General features: G+C 39.5%; 2 protein-coding genes across 2 annotated transcripts; one reads left to right on the top strand and one right to left on the bottom strand.

Moving 5' to 3' along the window:
* Positions 1-823: 823 nt before the first annotated feature.
* On the top strand, positions 824-6241 carry tm2d2 (TM2 domain containing 2). The gene is made up of 4 exons (XM_075467216.1): positions 824-1232; positions 2367-2454; positions 2543-2658; positions 3696-6241. Exons 1-4 carry the CDS (start codon positions 952-954, stop codon positions 3907-3909), a joined length of 699 nt encoding a protein of 232 aa, XP_075323331.1. The 5' UTR covers positions 824-951; the 3' UTR covers positions 3910-6241.
* Positions 6242-8834: 2593 nt separating this feature from the next.
* htra4 (HtrA serine peptidase 4) lies at positions 8835-22336 on the bottom strand. The gene is made up of 9 exons (XM_075467217.1): positions 21784-22336; positions 14590-14689; positions 14295-14499; positions 13099-13293; positions 12968-13000; positions 11840-11954; positions 11685-11742; positions 11212-11307; positions 8835-9716 (listed from the first exon to the last, which is right to left on the bottom strand). The coding sequence occupies exons 1-9, from the start codon at positions 22208-22210 to the stop codon at positions 9551-9553; spliced, it is 1395 nt and encodes a 464-aa protein (XP_075323332.1). The 5' UTR covers positions 22211-22336; the 3' UTR covers positions 8835-9550.
* Positions 22337-22375: the final 39 nt, after the last annotated feature.

A 22375-nucleotide genomic window follows, 5' to 3' on the forward strand; every position in this document is an offset into this window, starting at 1 on the left:
ATTATTATTATTATTATGCTTGAAGTTGTAGTAGTGGTTTTCCACCGATTTTTTCAGGTATTGTTTTCTGCCCCCCCCCCCCCCCCCAGATGAGCTAACTGCCCACCCACACATGCCATTCTGGTCACACCTCTGCTTACCCTTATCCTAAAACTAACCATGATCTAATTCTCAGCCTGACCCTCAAACTAAGTGTAAGGCTGAGAATACACTTGCTTTTTCGCCTCACTCTCATGTACACAACTGGCTCTGTTGTTGGGGTGATTTTTCACATACTCTCCCACGTATTCCACTTATTTCCAGATAATTCACTTTTGGATTCAAAGGACGTAAACAATGAATGTGTTTTCATTCCCTCTGAATTTAGAACAGCGATAAATGCTGAGTCTCTGCCGCTCACAAAAATAAATGCTTTGACAAAATACAGTCAGTGTAATAATAAATGCACACTATTGATCGATATTTACCGAAAATTGCGGAGAAAATTGTCGTTTTTTTGCGCTGCATTCAAACCGCTGAGCTGTTTGGAACTTTTGAGGGCTGCGTGAACCATGTGACCGTGTGTCGGTTAGTTCAAAGAGTGTCGTAACGCTCTCTGCGCTACACTTGGGAAGGACAATAAGTCAGTCAAAAATATTCATTTGTTAAGCTGATTTTTTTGTTGTTATCAAAATAAGAAACCTGGAGTTTACAAACTTATCAACGGTAAAATCCAATTTTGTGACATTTTTTTTGTTTGTTTTCCTTAGTTGGAGATCCAATTTCCTGCGTCGGCAGTTGTTCGGGAATGGAGCATAGCAATCTGTAGCCGTCACGACGCGTCTTGATGACGTCATTTTTACGGGTCACGAAAGATAACCTAAACAAACCTTCGAATGCAGCTGGCTGAATATCGCTGTTAATCATGCGCGGCTTTTTCATCTGGTTCCGCGGTGTATTCTGAGGCTGACAATGATTTCAGTCAGCTATATTCTGCTGTGCGGACAGTTCCTGCTGCTTCTAACGGTGATACTGTTACAATGTTTGGAAGGAATCCACTCCCAAAACTCGTCGACAGCGGACCCCACTGCTGCTGCTGCTACTGCTTCTGCTTCTCCTAGTCAGGGAGCTACAATCCTCCCCTTCAGCGAGCAGCCCGAGACTGTCAAATATGAAATACCGGTGGAAAGTGTGAATAACACGGAACCCTATGAGTACAAGCCCCCGTCACCAGTTGTCCTCTGCAGCTACTTGTGAGTAATATTTAGTTTAGCTAATTATTAGCATATTAGCGTTAGCTAATGCTAACAAGGCGTTGCTAGCAGTGCCGACAGTTGCTGCTGTTGGAAACCAGTAACAAAAATGACCCTTAACACAAATCAGCCCTGGTCTTTAAAAATCGAGTTAATCTCATGTTGTTATTTTTATAACACAGCGGGACGTGATAGTATTAAATAAGTGAGTGCTTTTCTTTGAACAACTGCGTGCTGATGTGGACTAGCTTTTTAATCCAGTTTATAACATTAAGGATCTGTAGGTTCTGTGGGTTTGTATATCGAATTTACAGTTATGCGGAGGATTAAGGTACATCCTCTTTCTATTCTAAGGATTTACGTATTAGGACTTAATATAAAAAAAGTAATTTGGTCCTTAGCAGGTCTTAAATTTAAGTAAATACAACCTCAGATCAACAGTAAGGCGAGACATATTACACTGTCATTATCTAATGAACAAGCGCTAAGAGCAAAACTACAGAAACGCAGTGTACTCCATAATTACTCCATAATTCAGCAGTTTATAGAACCACCTTTAGCAGCAATAACTTGATTATTCTTTTCTGTGTGACATTACAAGTCTGTCACATCGTTGGGGAGGAATTTTTGCCCACTCAGAATTTCATCAGTGACATCACTGACATTTGTGGGCTTCTTTTTATACACAGCTCTCTTCCTAATACATAATTTCAATCAGTTTGAGGTCTGGACTTTGACTGGACCATTGCAACACCTTGATTCTTTTCTTCTTCACACATTCTGTTGTAGATCTTCTGCTGTGTTTGGGATCATTATTGGCTCTTGATTATTGGCTCTATGTGAACGAATTGGATTATTTTATGAATAATTATCATTACCTTTAATTGAATTCCAACTGGTTTGAATTGGACTTTATTATCTAAGTGCCTTGAGATGACATTTGTTGTATTTGGCGCTATATAAATGAATTTAATTGAAATTAATTATTATCCTGTTTCTGACCCAGTTTCAGCCGAGCTTTAGCTGTGGGACAGATGGCCTCACATCTGTGAACCTATGAATGAATGAATGTTCTTTTATCTGTTCTTATATTCTGTTCTCTTTGTTTCCTCTTAAATTAAATGTCTGATCAAGACCTGAGGAGTTCATCTACTGTCAAGATCCTGTGGATCATGCCGGCAACTACAGTGCATTTCAGGAGCTGGGCCATGGCTGCGTTGGGGTGAGTGCTACCTCTTATGAGCATCTCAACAGATGATGTGTGGTCTTGTCATTAAAGCCACTGATGTACTGTTTTTATTCTTATCCAGTGGGGTGGTCAGACAAAGAAAGAAGTCAACATCACTCAGGTTATCTGCACCGCCCTCGATGACATAGAATGTGCCGGACCCAGAGAATTCCTCCGAGGAAGTGTACCCTGCATCAAGTAAGTCGAGGATAAAACTGTCTCGGGGATTAAATGCAATACATCAAGTGAGGTGATCATTTGTGGAGCCTGCTTCTTTCTATATCTGTTGATGACATCTGTCTGTATGGACACACTGAGCTGCATGTGCATTCATTGTGTCAGTCCTCACAAAGAGGGCTGTGAAAATGTTCAGGTCCGAGGCTCACTTTTATTTGAACACCACACATTAAACATTGAATTTTCTTTTGGAAAATCCAAAGAGTGATTTCTCCTTTTCTGTGCAGTGTTTTGTTTGCAGCCCCAAACCAGTGTTAAAGACTGGATCGAGTGTAATATGAAGAGCTGACAGGCTGTTGTTCAACAGTAGAACAGATAGTTTTAGTTTGTACATATATTTTAATTATTTTACATTTTATTTTATTTATTATTTGTTTATTTATTATTTTACATTTTATTATTATTTTTATTATTTTATTTTATTATTGTATAATTTATTAATAATCAGTATATTATTTTACACTGATTATTTTATTATTATTATATTTTTTGGTTTATTGCACCAAACAGACCAGGCCAAATTCCCAGTGATGTGAAAATAACTTGGCAATAAAATCTTTTCGGATTCTGATTCTGATTCTGATTGCCAGAGTCCATCACTAGAGGGCGCTGTTTACTCATGTTTAGAACCACCACTTCACTTTTTGCCCTCCTTTCACAGCACACCGCGTTAATCTCTCCAGTAACTGCGTAGAGTTCAGACTCTGACCTGAGTAGATGATGCTTCCCCTTTAAATTTCAGCATCCTGTCTGCATCCGCCCTGGTTTTATGTCCCAGAACACTTTTGTTTTAACTGTGTCCATTTCTTGTAGATCTTTGTGTCTTTTTCAGATCTTCCTTTTTGTTCCATATTGATTTTTTTTTTTTTCATAATTTCTGCTGAAACATTGGCGTGTGTGTTCTGAAACTTAAACATTACACTCAACACCTGCAGGTTCATAAGCAACTCCAGTGGAATATTAACAGATTTTCTTGTACTCCTTTTGTTTTCTCATAGATACACTGGACACTACTTCATCACCACACTGCTGTACTCCTTCTTCCTGGGATGTTTCGGGGTAGATCGTTTCTGCCTGGGCCACACCGGCACTGCAGTTGGGAAGCTGCTCACCCTGGGAGGCCTGGGAATCTGGTGGTTTGTGGACCTGATCCTGCTCATCACTGGCGGCCTGATGCCCAGCGATTACAGCAACTGGTGCACCTACTACTAAGACAAACAGAAGACTCCATCGCTGTCGCCACTTTTTTTGTTTGATAGATAAATATAAAGGATTCCAGGGAAGCGACCTCATCCTTCAGGGGTTTGTGAGTCTGTGCTCATAACTCCGGCCTGTTTTTGAGTGGAATCCAGGGACCTCTTTGGGGCTCCGGCAGGGTTTCCCAGGGGAAAATCAGAAATAATTTCAATATATTTAATTTAATTTACTTGAAACTTCCTGCTTTGAGAATTCATAAGATGTCTGTTAGTTACAGGTTTCAGTACAGTAGCAGTGGAAGTGTTTTCACGGATGAAGTTTGGTTTATTTGGGCCAGACCAAGGAGAATAAAAGTAATCTTACTGCATTCACAAAGATGCATTTAAAAACAAGCTGAGAAGCATAAACAGAAGTCATGTGGGCTGAATGTAATTAAAGCTACACGGTGAAGGTCAGTGAAAGAGATGAGCTGTTGCAGAGTCGCTACATATATATTTGACCATTTTTACGTACGGTTTACACATGCAACCATCTTGTCTGTAGGACAGAAGATGGTTATATAAATAGAACACATCTGTCATCAAACGGTCTGCTTTCACATCAGAAATGCTTCAGAATTCATTTTCAAAGCAAACAAAGTTTCTGGGATGAAGTTGTTGTTCCACAGGGGATCTTATATTTCTACTTTTTGTTTATGATTATACTCCCTTCACTGGAAACGAGTCGAAGCTTTGAATGGAGTTTTATTCCAGCTCTTGGGTTGACGTATGCATCAATTATGCAGGGTTGTAAATGAATGGCACGGTTTTCATATCTGATTCGGGTTTATTTCTGACTCGTCTACTCGCTTAACACCGACCAAACTTGTCTCGGCGCGTGTCGAGGCTAAATCACGGTGTCCCTTAATGTCCCTAAATGGTCTAAATATCACCTTCCTGACTCCTTATATCCACGTCCAGAATAAATCTGAGGCTGGACACACTGTCTGCTCATGCACCGGGAGACTAAACGTTTATTCTGAATGTATTTCACGAGGGATCCCACTTCTTTGACCCAGTTTTCTTTCTGTCGTCACTGTCCCCGTTCTGTCCAGATAAAACACGACGAATGGAACGACTCTTCCTGCCGCTGGGAGGTGTTTAAGGGACACGTCCATTCGTAACAGGAAACCATCGGTTTGCCAGTTTGAACGTTGTTTTCTGAAAAGCGTGTTAGTGCAATGAATAATGTGAGAAAGGATTTGACGGCTAAATCTTTATTTAATGAGCAATCTGACCAAAAAATATCTCGTTCTGGTGAAAAGGTGGAATTCCTGAAGTCTCGAGGACATCATCCCGCATGACTTACACAGCGTACGAGGACTTTTTTCTCTCTAAGTTCTCCACTGATTAACGCCGGAGCAGATTGATAGTGATCACGTGAGGCTCGTCCACGGGGTGATTTAGTGGTGTTCAGTACTAACTGGAGGAATGTCTTCAGATGGAGCAGGCGTAACATTCCTTTACTTTAGGCGGAGCTGTGTCGGGCGGCGCCTTCACTTTGCATTCAGCTGCAGAGTCTGCTCCCATTCACACGTCTCTGGCTGAATAAAATCTTCATGAACTTAATGCAACGAGGCTTTAATCTGACGTGAAATCATTCGATACCCAAAGCATCATCTTCTGCTTTATCTGAAGTTTATCTGCTCTTTACGCTGGTGGAGAAAAGTCTGTAAAGTCTTTTAGCATAAAAAAACCACAGGCTGTAGCTTCATGCGTTTAGCAGAGGATGCATTTTCAGGTAGTCAAACATGTTTTTTTTAAACTTTACTGTAAAGCGTTTTTCCACTTACTTCACAGTCTGGTGATTAACATGCATTCACACTGCGGAAAAATGTCCATCTATCCATTTCTTTCCTTATTTTGTCGTCTTTCCTGAACATCCAGCTTTGTCCCACCGTAGCATAAAAGCATAAAGTGCTGATTTCTATCAGGAAACGTACTGTATATAATGTCGATCCAGCCATCCAAAAGCTCCCTCTCGGTTAGGTTTTATATTCTTTTCTTTAATCCACTGTTCTTTTTATTTATTTGTCTGTTTTAATGTGTTGAGCAGCAACATATATGTTCTCTGGAAGGGTGCGGGGGAACATATTTGCTTCTTTTTTATGATCATTTTATGTTTTCCATTCAATTTTAGATCCTTGGGATCACAATTCAGTGTAAAATTGATTCTTCCAAACTTCAGAATACAATTAAAACTGGTAAGGGAGTCCGACCGATGAGCTGATATTTTTCATGAAAAAGTCTCAGTTTTAACATTCAACATGTTTTCTTTGTTGCGTTGTGAATAAAATGATGATGTATGAGATGTGCAAATCCTTGCATTCTCTTTTTAGCTGTTCAACATCGATAATGTTGCACATAGTGATTAAGCAACAAAAGTGTGTTTTTTCTATAGAAGTGCAACCAAACTCTGAAACTCTGAATTGTTTTGCCGCTCCGTGTTAAAGACAGTGAGGCTTCATTAGTGCCGTGTTGTTCCAGTGCACCGACGCAGCGCTACACTAATGGATGCGGAGCCTTTGGATGTCTCCACCAGGGTTCGGTTGACTTGCTCCTTCCATGGCAGTGGGCAACGAATATTAGCTATCGTTTTGGTTGCTGCGGCATTTAGGTTCACTCATTTTAAAATTAATATTTCACAGGAGCTGGAAACTGGACTTAAAGATCACACACTGGAAAAAATCTAAATCTTACCAAGTCTATTTGTATTATAGTATATTTGTCTCATTGAGTATCTCATTACACTTGATATAAGACACAATTGCCTAACAAGTACCATTTCAGCCAGATATAGGGACTTGTTTTAATACAATACATCTTGAATATCTTGTTAAGTGAAAAAGTCTTGAAAACATCTTGTTTTGAGTCACATTTCACATGAAACAAGCTTTTTTTTTTAATTTGAAGAGGTTTTTAAGCTAATTTCAAGATCACTTTTAACTCAAAAGTCCTAAATATCACATTTTATTTCAAGAAATCTTGACAAGCCGATTTTCAGTAGTTCCATTGGCAGATTTTTTTGCTTATTCAAGCAAAAACGTCTTTTATTTGTTGCTTTTTTACTTGTTTTTGGAGGGGCAAAGGAAACTGCCTAAGTTTAAGATTTTCATCTTCATGTAGTGGAGGCAACATGTCCGTTTTGTTCTGTCTGTCCACAGGTGCTGAGGACGACACCAACACACGTGTTAAAGGCTGCATAACATACTTTACGAGGGCTCATAAATGTCTGTCAGTGCTGGCTGGAGCTCGAGGCGGCATTAGCTGCGGCGAGAGAAACAAACCGAAATGTAGTTGGCATTGGCAGGTTTTGACAAGAAAGAAGAATTTATGGAATATTAGAGACACCATATGTATGTACATATACATATATATATTTCCATCCACCTTTCTTATTCATACCTTCTAAATGCTTGTTTCTGCTGGCACCTCAGGCTTCCTATACTCACAGTGTACTTCACCACTGGCAAAATTGTGATGCGATATTGCATAAAATAGCTCAATACAATACAGAATTAGTACGGTTTCCACTTCTGTTTGACTTAAAAGCAGTTTGTGATGTTTTTGTAATATCTACAATAGCTGTACCTACTTGGGTTTTAATGGGTCGTACAGATCCCTGTAGGTGACACGCAGAAGGACATCTGACACACTCTGCGGCGCCTCTCGTTTATTCCTGCATGATGTAGTTAAAGGTAAATAAATCTGGAGCTGCCCAAGCGGCTGAAACAACTCCAAAAAGGGCCAGTGCGCCAGCTTTTGGGATGTCAGTTTTGGCACAGGTCGCCGTTCATGATGGCGAGAACGACGAGTATTAACTAGGGCTGGGCGAGTTAACTCGTTATTATCGCGTTAATATTATAAATATTTTATCGCGCATTAACGCAGGTTTTATTATTTATTTTATTATTGTAAAAGTCTGTTGCTCAGAGGCTTTTATTTTGTAAAAGTCTGTTGCTGTCTGCTGTGGAACCGGAAAAGAAAGTAATCGGCGGATCCACCAAACATGGAGAAGGGTACGGAACTTTTACTCGGCCATTTTCATTTTAAAGTTCTTCCAGACGGCGGAGTCGACAGAACCAAAGTCATCTGTAAACACTGCCAAGTTGAATTGTCTTCTCAGCGTAGTAGTTCCAGTCTAAAATATCATTTAAAGGCAAAACACACAACTGATAGCAGCAAGTCATTCAAGGAAACAGACAGTGGAGCGAGGCTTCTACATAAAAACTACAGAAAGATGCTGATGTTAAAAGTGTGTTTGCACAACAAATGTTATGGCACTTTCATTCATATGGCAGCACATTTAAAATAAAACTAAATGCTAAAAGCTATACACTACTTTTGAATTCATTTTTGGATTTTGCGTACAAATGCGATTAATCGTGATTAATCAGGGAAATCATGTGATTAATTAGATTAAAAATGTTTAATCGTTGCCCAGCCCTAGTATTAACTAAACATAAAGTTTCGATAACTTTGCTTAATGTTAGATTCTGTCTTTTTCACGCTTTGCACTGTACAGCTGTTCATGCACCCAGTGGTACTTTACGTATGTGCTATGTATATATGTAAGTATATCAGTGACACATCCCACAAAGGCACCATGACACCCATCATGGGTGTAAAAATTGGCATCTTTGCTCTGTGATTAACAATAAAAACATTCCATGTACATGCCATAAATTTACCAAAAGATATATATATATATATATATAAATGTATTCTTTACAAGCTGAATTCCAACAGTTTAAACACTGTATAAAATATAGATATAAATGGAATGCAATGATTTGCAAATCTCTAATTCTAATATTCTATTCACAATAGAACATATGAAGCATATCCAATAATAAAAGTCAGCAGATTTACTCACTTTTTACTAAAACTTTTTTACTCAAATATTGGCTCATATCTAAAACTGGTGCAACAACAGGCTGGAAAGTAAGCTGTACTACAAAAGAAACAACAAAGGGAATACTTCGCAACTAATTTAGTTAACTGGAGTCTCTCAGAGGCACTGAAGGACAGATGTTTTAATCTGGATTAAACACAGGAAATCACTGAATGGGCTCAGGGACACATTAAGATATCGCTGCCTGTGGATACCGTGCGATCCACAAATCCAGTTAAAGCTCTATCATGCAAAGAAGAAGCCAAATGGGACCAGGATCCAGAAAAACACCACCGTCTTCTTTAGGCCAAAGCTCATTTAAAAAATGGACTCGGGCAAAAAAAAGAAAACCTGATGAATTGAAATTTGGAATTCTTTTTGGAAACAATGGAGGCCACATCCGTCAGACTAAAGAGAGGGACCATCCTCCTATCATCTCTGAGGGTGCGTGAGCGTCTACAGAAGTCTGGAGAAGCACCATCAATGCTGAAAGGTGTACGCAGGTTTTAGAGCTAACACATGATTCCAGCCATATTACGTCTTTTTTGAGCTGGACAGGCCTGCCTGCTGTCCAGAAATCTCTCATTTGGCGTATCATAAAATCCAAAATAAGACAAATAGTAAATAGTAAATTATTTGCCCTTTTTTTTCCAGATATTTTGAAAATTCAGTTCAAATCTGATCTATATTTGGATGGAAACCCATCTTCTTGCAGTCAGTGGAATCAGTCCGTCTCCTCAGGAGTGATGGTCAGCAAAACATCTCCATCTTTCCGTCTCACCAGCAGAGAGAGTGCAAAGCCACTCTGGACGGCCTTGCTCACTTCCTGCGTGGAGTGGATGGGCTTCCCGTTGATGCTGATGATAATATCATGATCGATCATTCCAGCTCTGTGGAGAAAACATGCATCAGGGACACAAAAATCATCCCTGAAATAGACTCAACCCGAGTGCTGAGATCATGCAGTTACCACGATTCCACCCACTGTTGGTGCACTAATGTTTCTGGTGTGATGAGCCGCCATTTTGGTGTTTTGAAACTGGATGTTACGAGTGGGAGGTTCAACCGTGGAAACTTCACGTCCACTGGGCGGGCGGCAGCTTGTCAATCCCAAACTTCACAACATGGATATCATCGGTAAAATGTTGCTGATCGCTTAGCAAGTCAGCCGGCTGTGCTGCACGGCTTGTTGTACTGTTGCATGTGTAAGAATATAAGAATATAGTCTGAAGAAATTAAAAGAGTAATACATTTGCATCACAAAATCATTCATCCAGAAAAAGTCAGACCTCACAATCGCTTGGCCCTATTTTCTCTCCCTTCATATCACTACGGGCTGTGTAGACCGAAGTGCAGACCGAGCAGCAAACACTGTAACAGGCGCGGCTGTCGGCAGGCGGCAGCAGGCAGTGATACAAAGGGAGAGAAAATAGCGCCAAGCGATTGTGAGGTCTGACTTTTTCCTGCACAGCGATTTTGTGATGCAAATGTATTACTCTTTTGAACGCATATTGTTTTGAGAAGCAAGACGCTTTATTTTTGTGGCCCCAGCCAACTAGCCGGACTAGTGGAGAATAGTGGAGATTAAACTTTCACCAAATGGAGACATTTTTAAATCCAGGTTAAAACATTTATTTTCTCATGTGTCTATGCATGAAATCTGCATGATATCTTTGAACTTATCTGGACTGTTGCTTGTTTTTAAATTCATTAAAATTATTTTACTTGTTTCTCTTTATATTCTTGTATGTATCTTTAATGCTTCTTACACTCCCTGCTGCAATTTTTTATTCTATTTAAATTTATTTTATTTTATTTTATTTTATTTTATTTTATTTTATTTTATGTAAAGCACTTTGAATTGTTTTGTACATGAAATGTGCTATACAAATAAATTTGATTTGATTTGATTCTTTTCATTACACATAATACAAAGCATCGCTCTTTGTTAATGAATGAGCCTACCTTCGTCAACACCAAAACGAGGCTGGAACTCGGCTCACAGGACGCAGCAGGGGGTAAGAAAATGTTCATAAATGATATTGCTAATATGGGATGTCATACAGCTTCATGTCAAAAGAGGCGAACTATCCCTTTAACAGCTGCCAGGTTGCTCCTCTTCTATTGTCTGGAAAATGATCCAGAGGCCTCTAAGTGGCTTGTTGCTTTCAGTAAAGCTTAAACAAGCTCAAAGTGTGCATTTTACTGACTTGCTCCATGTAGAGCTCCCAGTACAATGCAGAATTCTGAAATAATGTGTACAAACTGAGGCTTAATTTGCTTGTAATTCCATAATGAGCATCGTTCAATGTGAAAATGGTCACCTTTAGGCAACCCCACAGTTCGTTTTTTAAGTAGCTGAAGAAACAGCGGCTTGATCTGTACCTGAATGCAGCTGTTCCAGGTATGACCTGATAGATGTAGACTCCTGAATTCACATCTGGAAATTCGTGTACACGTTCTTTGATGTCTCGGATCAGACTGGACATACACAGAGAGAAACAGGGATTACAGGAACACAGAAGCAACCTATTACTTCAAATTTGTTCTTAACAGAAATGCAACCATGCAGATTACTCTAAAAAAAATGCACAGTACAACCAAGGATGAATTAAGAGAGCCTGATGTGACAATATCACTATGAAAAGGAATCTCCTGCTGCCTAAAAAGCACTCCCCCTCCAGACCAACTAGCACTCAGCATCATTTTTTCTCTCCCTGTGAATGGATTTTTTTAGTTAAGTATCCAGCTCTCTAAAAGCATCCTTGGGCACAGCATCACAGAGGTACAAACTTGTCCACAGGCTCTCAAATCTTGTTTAAAATTATTCAGTAAGATTGAATTAGATGTTGACTTACGATGGTGTGAGCTGCAGCATCCGGATGCCTAAGAATTTCTTTTTTTGTTCTGCGTTTCCTAGAGGAAGACGAATGACCACATGACTTACTGACCGAATGGGAAGAGATCACAAACTAACTCCTGGAGATTGTGACTGACACGAGATCCAGCTTACCGCTGAGTTGTCTGTTGTAGAAGTCGGCGAGAAACTGGCGTATTCTGTCCACAGGGATGGCAAATGAGATACCCGCTGCCACTTTCAGCGTATTTATGCCAATCACGTCTCCGTCCTGTTAAACACAGAATGCCAGGAAAGCTGTGAGAATGTGTGTCGTCACTGATTTTACTGCTGGGATGGAGAAACAAAGCATCAGAAAGAAGCTGTGCCTTCTTTCTTCTAATAGTTTGTGTTCTAGAGTTTTAACCCGGACTAAGAGATCTGAACACATCACAGCAGCTTTAAAATCTTTACTCTGGCTTCCAGTCAGTCACAGAATAGATTTTAAAAGCCTGCTGATGGTTTACAATCTGTAATCTGTTCAGAGAATATAAAGCCAGCAGAGCTCTTAGATCCAAGGACTCAGGTCAGCTGGTCCAGTCCAGAGTCCAGACTAAACATGGAGAAGCAGCATTTAGCTGTTATGCTGCAAACAAGTGGAACAAACTGCCAGTGGAGATTAAACTTTCACCAAATGGAGACATTTTTAAATCCAGATTAAAAATGCATGATGTCTTTTAACTTATCTGGACTGTTGCTTGTTTTTAAATTCATTTAAATTATTTTACTTGTTTCTCTTTATATTCTTGTATGTATCTTTAATGCTTCTTACACTCCCTGCTGCAATTTTTTTTTTCTATTTAAATTTATTTTTTATTTTATTTATTTATTTTTTATTGAATTTTTTATTATTATTATTATTTTTATTTTATTTTATTTTATTTTATTTTATTTTATTTTATGTAAAGCACTTTGAATTGTTTTGTACATGAAATGTGCTATACAAATAAATTTGATTTGATTTGATTTGACTCTTTTAATTACACATAACACAAAGCATCGCTCTTTGTTAATGAATGAGCTTCACTGCATTTTTGGGAAAAGGAAGCAGAAAGCAAAAAGTTGGATCATTGAGTCTTAATGCTTAACCTGAGGGAGCAGACTGGAAGTACTGAATAAACCAAAATCAATGGTATTTACTGTTCTAAACAAGATAAGAAAGATCTCATCCACTGCAGAAAGCAATACAAACATGCAGATAACATATTGTCCCTTTACACATGAAGGCCCCACACATCATCTCACCAAGTTAACAAGCGGGCCACCAGAGTTTCCATACTGCGGATCAAAAGAACACAAAAGACTTGTCGTTTATAACTGATAATGGACAATGAAAGAGCTCTGGACTTTAATTCTTTTTGTGCTAACGCACTCACATTTATCATGGCGTCGGTTTGGATGTAGTCCATGTCGGAGTCCTTGAAGCCCAGCTCAAGGCTGTTGCGGTGGACGGTGCTGATGATGCCGGTGGTGACGGTGTTCTGCAGGGAGAAGGGGCTTCCCACCGCCACCACAAACTCGCCCGGACGCATGTCCAAGGACTGGCCGAGACTCAGCACAGGCAGGGGACCCTGCAGGGAGGAGACACGACAATAACCAGAGCAGCTTACCTAATCTTTGCTACATTTGATTCTGTGAGTCACTAAAATCAGCGTGTTAGCTTCTGTCTCTTTGCTGCTGCTTGTCGAGCTTTTTTTTTAGGCTGCCAGGAGAAAAGGTCCTATGTTCCTTCCTTTAAAGTCACCAGTCGGTGGGATTTTAACAGTATACGTGTAGTTTGATTTAATATTTCAGTATATGTGAAGACAACTAAACTAAACTAGTCTCTTTATATTTCAGGCCTAGGCCATTCATCTCTGGGGTGGATTGCAATGTTCACTCAACTTTTTGGCAGTATCTTCCACAGCATAAAGCCTAGTGTAATGATAAATTTGCCTTTCAGGAAACCTTCTACACAGAATGTGTCACAGAGAAACAAAACGCAGCACAGGTGGGTACCAAAAGGCAAATTCTTTCCCGTTTAGAGCAGTGAGAATTAGGGCTGGGCAACGATTAAAATTTTTAATCTAATTAATCACATGATTTCCCTGATTAATCACGATATATCTCATTTGTACGCAAAATCCAAAAATGAATCCAAAAGTAGTGTATAGCTTTTAGCATTTAGTTTTATTTTAAATGTGCTGCCATATGAATGAAAGTGCCATAACATTTGTTGTGCAAACTCAGGCATTCTCCAATGCCTGAGTTTGTTGTTGTTGTTGTTGGTGGTGAAGAGGTCAACAGGAAGTGGCTCTATTAGCAACAGTTGAAATGGGTACAGCGCCAGCTATCATTCCGGGGTATGACACGCTTTGTGCCAATGATTCGATTCATTCACCGCCATATATCCAAGGATATTTACCCTTGCTCAACTCAGTCTTATTGTAATTTAGCCAATAATCCGATCCTTTCAGTGCCATGTGACCCCACTGACTGACTGACTGATTTATCTGCCAAGCCAGAGGAAAACACTCGGCTGAATATAGCTGAAAGCCTTCAGTGAACTGAGGGGAAGCAGCAGGGCACTCACATCTGGGTCAATTTTGATGAGGGCGATGTCCATCTTCTGATCCACATCCTTGACCACAGCATCATAGTGCACACCGCTTTTCAGCTCAATTTTTATCCGCTGCTTGTTGTTGAGCACGTGAGCGTTGGTGACAATCCAGCCGTCTTCAGACACAACGAACCCAGAGCCACTCGACACAAGGACCTCCTCACTGGAAAACGGCGCTCTGTCACACAAAAAGAGATCAAAGGAAAAGCTCAGTTACAATTCATTTCATTCCGCTGACTCTGCATTTTCTTGCTTTGATTAGTTTTACTTTTGGAAAAGCTCCAGATGAACGACAGCTGGGACAATCTTATCCACCACATCTGCAATGAAGTTGTACTTGTAGCGCACGCTTCCCGGATGATGCACTCCTGTAAGGATATAAGACAAGAGAAATGTTGGTCAACCACATGGGTCCAGAGTTAAATTTCTTGACAATTATGTATTACAACAAATTTATGCTAAAGTTCAAGGTTTCCAAAGAGTGAAACTTGTTAATGAAACCCTAACTCTCTATCCAGGACCACCAGTAGACCGATGAGTGAAACAGTTCAGAGCTAACGTTAGCAATGAGCTCAAAAGTCTAAGGGACAACTCTCACAGCCATGATCCCCTAAGTCGTTACAGACAGGTTTAGCAAGGGTAGCACCACTGCTAACAAGCTAATTGGCAAGCATTTGTTTTCCTTACTCAGATAGGTGAACTACTGTTTCAGCAACATAAGACTGCAGTGGGTTAGATTGAATCACAGCATTTAGCTGTAAGCACAGGTGGCACACGGCCTCAATTTCAGTCCTTCGTGAGCTCTTATTCATGATTGGGATGGGTTGTAACTAGAGATCGACCGATACGGGTTTTTTAAGGTCGATGCCGATACCGATTATTTTGACATCAGTCTCAACGGATTCCCGATATGTGCTGCCGATTTTTTTGGGGGGCCGATTCTTGAAGGCGATATTGGTTTTTCTACCTTCATTTACATGATAAAAATTACACAATGACAACAGATGTTACACAAGTCTCGATTTAAACAAAAAAGAAACATTTATAAACAAAACATATTAACAGCAAACAATGTAGAACATTTAAATATATAACAAAACAAATAAACAATCTTAACACTTAGCAGCTTGAGGCCATTGTAGTGCGAATGACCCTAAAAAATATCAGCATGGCTGCTGAATGCACTAATTGAGATTGCTGATACAAGTAAATAAACGCAAAAATCGGCCCGAAAATATCGGCCGGCCGATGTATCGGTCGACCTCTAGTTGTAACATTAGGTGTGAACACGTGTACTTAGTCCATTTTTGATCTGCTAATCCAAGACAGATGTCAGCTAAATCAGAAAAATGAGAAGTTCCTGGTAAATATTGGGTTGGATACAGCCCATCCTGAGCTCTCTGGCGGTGCCACACCACCTTTGACTCCTTCCTGCCTCCTTCTCAGCATTCTGAACATGTAATTGTTGAGTAATATAGCTTTTAGGACAGGTTAATGTAATGCTAGCCTAGCCTAGTCTCTGTTGTGAAACTGTGTTGTTGACTGATGTAGCTATTAAACATTCTGGAGTAAGACTGCGTTGAGCTTTTCGTGCCATGACAAGCAAAGTGTTTGCAGTGGGGGAGGCGAGTTCCCTTTTCTCTGTTTCATACCTTCAAACAGCAATAATATGCAGTTTGTATGCAACAACACGCACATCGCCTCCCACTCAGTCTTATTGTCTTCACAGATCACTGTGTTTTAATATAATCTGCGTCTGTACGTTTGTTTTTTCGTGCATTGTTTCTTCCTTGTTCATTAAAAATCAGACATGTATACGTATGAAATGAAAATAGCAACGATGAAAAAGAAATTTCAAACGTGTTGCATGACTAACAAACTAATTCCCATTAGTTTCTTCCAGAATTTCAGAGCAGGGGTGCTCACTTAGGAAGCAAGTAGATCCAGATTACTACTCTTCTGATAGCTTTTTATAGCTGTCGGTTTCACTGGGATCATTGACTGACTGCAAACAAAAAGCCAGGTTACACAGAAGCTCTGGGCTGTTTGCTGATACAGATTACATCATATCAACCATGTTTGACTTTTGTCTGTCCTCCCTCTCTGCCATCTCTTTCTATCCTGAAGGCAACACATTTCCTGAATGGCCATGATTACAAAGTTGAACAAGCCAGCATGTCTCTGCAGAAGCATCCTTATATGCAAATGTGTGTGTAGTGAACCCAAGAATGTGTCACCACATTAATTTGAAAAAAAAAAAACGAAATTAATCGTTCTGTTAATTTTTACGGGTTGGATGTGATTCCTCGTTTATATGTGATATGTACATTTCATTTTTCATATATATATATTGTGGCATTAAGAGAAAAAATGCGTAAGTGGGACCTTTGAGACCGGAACTGTTGCTGAGGGGTGAACTTCCGCCCACTCGTCAGAAGCAATTTGAACGACACAGGCATCACTCCGTGTCTTGCTGTCTGAATTTCAACCCCATTATAAGTAAGGTACAGAAAAAGTTGAATTCATGGCTCCAAAGAGACCTGTCGATTAGAGGAAGAATCCTGCTATCCAAAGCAGAAGGCATTTCCCGTTTGACTTATGCTGGCCTGTCTCTTGATGTGAACAAACAGACCGCTGAAGCAGTTGATAATATGCTATGTAAATTTGTATGGAGAAATAGGATTCATTATATTAGGAAGTCAGTTCTAAGGAACTCGTATGAACACGGTGGAATGAATTTTCTTGATTTTTCAACCCTAAATAATACCTTCAAAATAAATTGGATAAAACAATTTCTTAAAAACCCATCCTCAACATGGAACTTTATCCCAAACTTCCTATTTTCTAAACTTAGTGGCCTTAAATTTATTTTACTTTGCAACTACAGCATTGAAAAGATTCCTCTAAAGCTTTCTAATTTCCATAAACAAATGCTTCTTTCTTGGACTTTAATTTATAAGCACAATTTCTCACCTCACAGATATTATATCTGGAACAATAGAGATATATTATACAAAAGAAAATCTTTATTTTTGGAAAACTGGTTTGACCATGGTATTTATTTAGTCAAGCAGCTTCTCAACTCTAATGGCTTTTTAATGTCTTACTCTGAATTTCTCAACAAATACAGTATCACCATTTCGCCAAAGGAATATGCTATTGTTTTTGACGCTGTTCCGTCTGGTGTGATTATGCTACTTAAAAGCTCCATTACATCTGAACTGTCTTTTTTGGAATTAGACCCTGCTGTCACTACTGTTGGTCAGATTTGCTTTTCTACGAAGAAGAGTAATAACAACTGTAATATACGTGCTTTATTTCAAAAAGACTTAATCTCTGTTCCAAATGTAGTTTCTCACTGGAATAGCCTTACTTCAGACTTGAACTGGAAAAGAATCTGGTGCCTTCCTTTTAAATTTCTGATTGCAAACAAGATTAAAGAAGTTTCTTTTAAAATGATTCATAGATTTTATCCCTGTAAATTATTTTTATGTAGATACAAAAAAGACATTGCTGTGGACTGTTCATTCTGCAACCAATGTGAAGAAGATCTTTATCATCTGTTCTGGTCCTGCCCTGTTTCATGTGCTTTCTGGCAAGATGTTTGTACATTTATTTCCCTGAATGTCTTGTCTGATGTGTCTCTTTCATATGTGAATGTGCTGTTTGGGTTCCACTCCTATCCTGCGATCAACAAAGATCATTATTACCTCATCAACTTGCTTACTCTACTTGCAAAATACCACATACACAAATCCAAATTCTCTAATCACAATCCATCATTTTTATGAGAAGGAACTCAAGCAATACTTTACAACAATCCAATATTCTTCAAACAAAAAAGCCATCAAGACCACTGAGCTATGCATTTTATATAATATTTTACTGGACTAACTTAACAAAGCTTATATATTATTTTGAACACTGTGACCCCTGGCATTGTAATGTTCTTTGAATTTAACAATATATGAATGTAATACTATGAATACCTAACTGTTTTTTTAATTTGTAATGACCAATTTTTCAATAAAGTTTATTAAAAAAAAAAATCACTCCGTGTCTTCATTTATCGTTCACTTTGTCTGTTTTCTCAGGTCAGTCCTTGACAAAGGTTGATGGTTTTAAGTTGTTTATGCTTTTATATATGTGTACAGTGAGTTAAGAATGAGTTGACGGGTAATTTGCGTATGTTTATGAATGTTTAAGAAAGTAGAAAACCCCGCCACTTTTCCTGACGGTTGTCCGGTGTCTTTGCCCCTGCCTTTGTCTTGCAGGCAGTCAAGTAGCTTTACACTGCTCGTAACTATTACACTCACACACAGTCCCACACCTGTAAATAAGAAACACACCCAACGGGTATTTTGCACATGGTTATATTTAGTAGATGTTAATTGAATAAGAAGAGTTTAAAGATGTTTATGATAGGTTTGTACAGATGAAAATGTTAATATTCCTCCGTGAGCTAATTTGTACAGTAAGTGTATGTATCACATCCATTAACACAGCAGGTGTAAGCTGCATGATAGCCACAGTAAAATGATACTGTCATTGGTACTATAGACATATAGTATATATTGTGCCTTTGGTACAGTCAGGTTACAGTGTAACCATCTATCAGTCTGATTGAAATTTGTGCTTATTAAGTTATTGGATGCATGTGATCAGTAGAGATATATGCCACTTACTTGAAACGGATGAGAATGTCACAACTGCAGTGTTAAAACTATATTTTGTATTTGTGATAATTAAAGAGACGCAATTTGGACGACACAGGCATCACTCCGTGTCTTCATTTATCGTTCACTTTGTCTGTTTTCACAGACAACTCTATTTGCAACGAGGTTCCATATTCGGGACCCGTAACATGTGCATGTGGGCCATGCCAAGAGACACCTTAGAAGCCATGCCAACTAAAACAACCGTGTTTGTCAAATGATTTCACAAAATAGACTTCTGTGAGGAAAACAGACAACACAGAGGAATGTGTATGAGCTCTTCTTAAAAAATGGGGTTTTAAAGTGATGTATACTTTTCTGTATATAAGAAACTGGTCTCACTGGAGGAGTTGAAGGTAAAATCCAAACAGTCTGCTTCTGTTTTAGACCCGCAGTGGCTGCAGGAACTAATTGTTATTCTTTGGTGTTTGTGATTCTTTTCATTCCGCGTTTCATGTACAGTTTTATCATTATTTTGTGTATTGAGTGTATATTTGGGGTGACCACTCGTGCCTGTGTTGGCCAGGGCACTCTTGGAAAAGATTTTTTATTTTACAACAGTCCTTCTTTTCTGGTTAGATGACAGTTTAATTAAGGAAATACAACTGTTGACATTCATTCAGAATGCCAATCATACGGCTTCAGTATTTCATCAGTCATCACTGGGTTAAAGGTACTCCTGGGGCTTTTTGGCTATGAGCAGAACTATGGGGCATTGTTTTTATGATCTTGCCCCCAGAATGGAGCAGAAATGTATAAACAGCTGTTAAAAGGAGACATGGAAACAAATGGCGACCTGTCCGGGATAACCTGGCTACTCAGCTGGGATAGAATCCAAGTGGGTATAATAAAAGGATGGATGGCAATGAATACAAAGGGGAAATTACATAGATGCAAATACATCTATATACTGATAAATGAAAAAGATTCAACTAGAAAAGCTTTGTAAATTTAGTGAAATGCATAAATAAATGAGTTATGGGGAATAAACAGTGTGAAAGTAATTAGATGGATAATATGGATGTTAACATGTGCTTCAACCTAAAAAATGTTCATTCAATATTCCATAACATATCTGTTCCAACTGCAGAAACAACTTTCTCTGCAGAAAATGTTTGGTAGGTGATGTGTGCAAAGTAAAATCTTGCCTGGATAAATGTTTTCCAGCAGAACATTCCATCGTGACAAGATAAAGAGAGTTACTGGCTTTACATGCCTGTGGTTTTAATGTTGTGGCTTATCGGTGTGTGCAGTGGTGCATGAATATCATACCATTACTGCAGATCACACTCAATAAACTGGAGGGCAGCCATGTGCCATGATATGAGAAACTAGGATTAGAACTGTTTATTGACTCAGCATTGTAGTTCAAACATGTCAAACTGCAGCTGAACTGTATCCAAACAGGGTTGTACTGAACCCTGCTATGATGTGTACAGTTATTAGTGCTCATGAAAACAAACTCGTTGGAGCTAAAGCGTTATCAGGTTGTAATTCTGTTTCTGCATTTATTTTTTGTCTTGAAATGATCTTTTTGAGTTTCCTCGTTCTTATTTCAATAAAGCAAATGTGCACCGCTCCAACATCTTTCCTCATATCCCTTGACAGCTGCAGAAGTGTCCCCCTGTACAGAGGAGGATGTCATGTCACGACATGCACTCAGAGTTCCTTAGAAAGTACTTCTCTTTCCTTGATAACAGCCTAGTCTTTAGTTTATCAACATAATCGTCATATTCCTCTGTCTTTTGTTTGAATTCTGTATTTTGGTGTTCACATTTTTGGGGAGCAATCCGTTTTCACTACATTATCATTCTTAACAATTATAATAACATTATATTTCTATTAGATCTGACTTTCAGCAGCCACATCAAAGCTGTCACCAAGGCATCTCAGAAACATCAACAGAATTAAAGGTTTCCTCTCCCAAAAAGACCAGGAGAAACTCATCCATGCATTCATCTCCAGTAGACTCGATTACTGTAATGGTCTTTTAACTGGACTTCCCAAAAAGAGCATTAAACATCTGCAGCTCATCCAGAACGCTGCTGCTGGAGTTTTAACCCGGACTAAGAGATCTGAACACATCACAGCAGCTTTAAAATCTTTACTCTGGCTTCCAGTCAGTCACAGAATAGATTTTAAAAGCCTGCTGATGGTTTACAATCTGTGATCTGTTCAGAGAATATAAACCCAGCAGAGCTCTTAGATCCAAGGACTCAGGTCAGCTGGTCCAGTCCAGAGTCCAGACTAAACATGGAGAAGCAGCATTTAGCTGTTATGCTGCAAACAAGTGGAACAAACTGCCAGTGGAGATTAAACTTTCACCAAATGGAGACATTTTTAAATCCAGGTTAAAAACATTTATTTTGTCATGTGTCTATGCATGAAATCTGCACGATATTTTTTAATTTATCCAGACTGTTGCAAGTTTTTAAATTCATTTAAATTATTTTATTTGTTTCTCTTTGTATTTTGAATGCTTCTCCCACTCCCTGCTGCAATGCTTTTATTTTATGTTTAGCACTTTGAACTGTTTTGTACATGAAATGTGCTATATAAATAAATTTGATTTGATATTACAGCCTGGTAACAGAAACGCATCCAGCAGTATTGGCATAATTTATAATAATGACATTAAAATGAAGTTTGCAAATTAAACATACCCTTGCTGACGTCTTAATAAATAAATAAATAAAGATAGATAGATAGATAGATAGATAGATAGATAGATAGGTCCCACCACTCACCGGAGTCACACCGACCCCTCTGAATCAAAATTACTGTGGGGGTCTCTCCATTCTCGGCTCTCCTGTTTTCGGCTCTCAGGCGGCAGATGCTCGGGTACGTCCTGCCGTCGCTGCCGCACACTGGCCCGGCGGAGGCGCACACGCAGGACCCGCGGAGCCCCCCAGGAGCACCATCCGGGACAGGGTCGCATCTCAGCCCGTCACCACAGGAGAGGACGCGCGCGCTGCGCTCGCCGCACGCTTCACCCTCTCCGGCCGCGCACAGCAGGCAGCAGCCGCACGCGTCCTCCACCTGTCCGTAGTAACACACGCGAGGCGGCACCGGACACTGAGAGACATCACAAACCTGCGGGCACGGCTGTCTTCCCCTGAGCAGGCCCGCGTGAACCGCGGAGGTGAGGAGGGTGAAGTAGGCCACGAGCTTCATGGTTCCATTTGCTGCAGTGTCAGTCTACCTGTAGCTATGATGCCCCCCACATTTGTACCCACACTGACACTCAGACAGTTCTACAGCCCGCAGGTTTGGCTGAGGGCCAGCAGTCTGGCTCCGCTCCTGTTGCAGCATGCTGATCCTGGATCCTCCTGCACAGTC

The sequence above is a fragment of the Odontesthes bonariensis genome, chromosome 6 (genome assembly GCF_027942865.1).
Source record: "Odontesthes bonariensis isolate fOdoBon6 chromosome 6, fOdoBon6.hap1, whole genome shotgun sequence".
Taxonomy (NCBI): Eukaryota; Metazoa; Chordata; class Actinopteri; order Atheriniformes; family Atherinopsidae; genus Odontesthes; species Odontesthes bonariensis.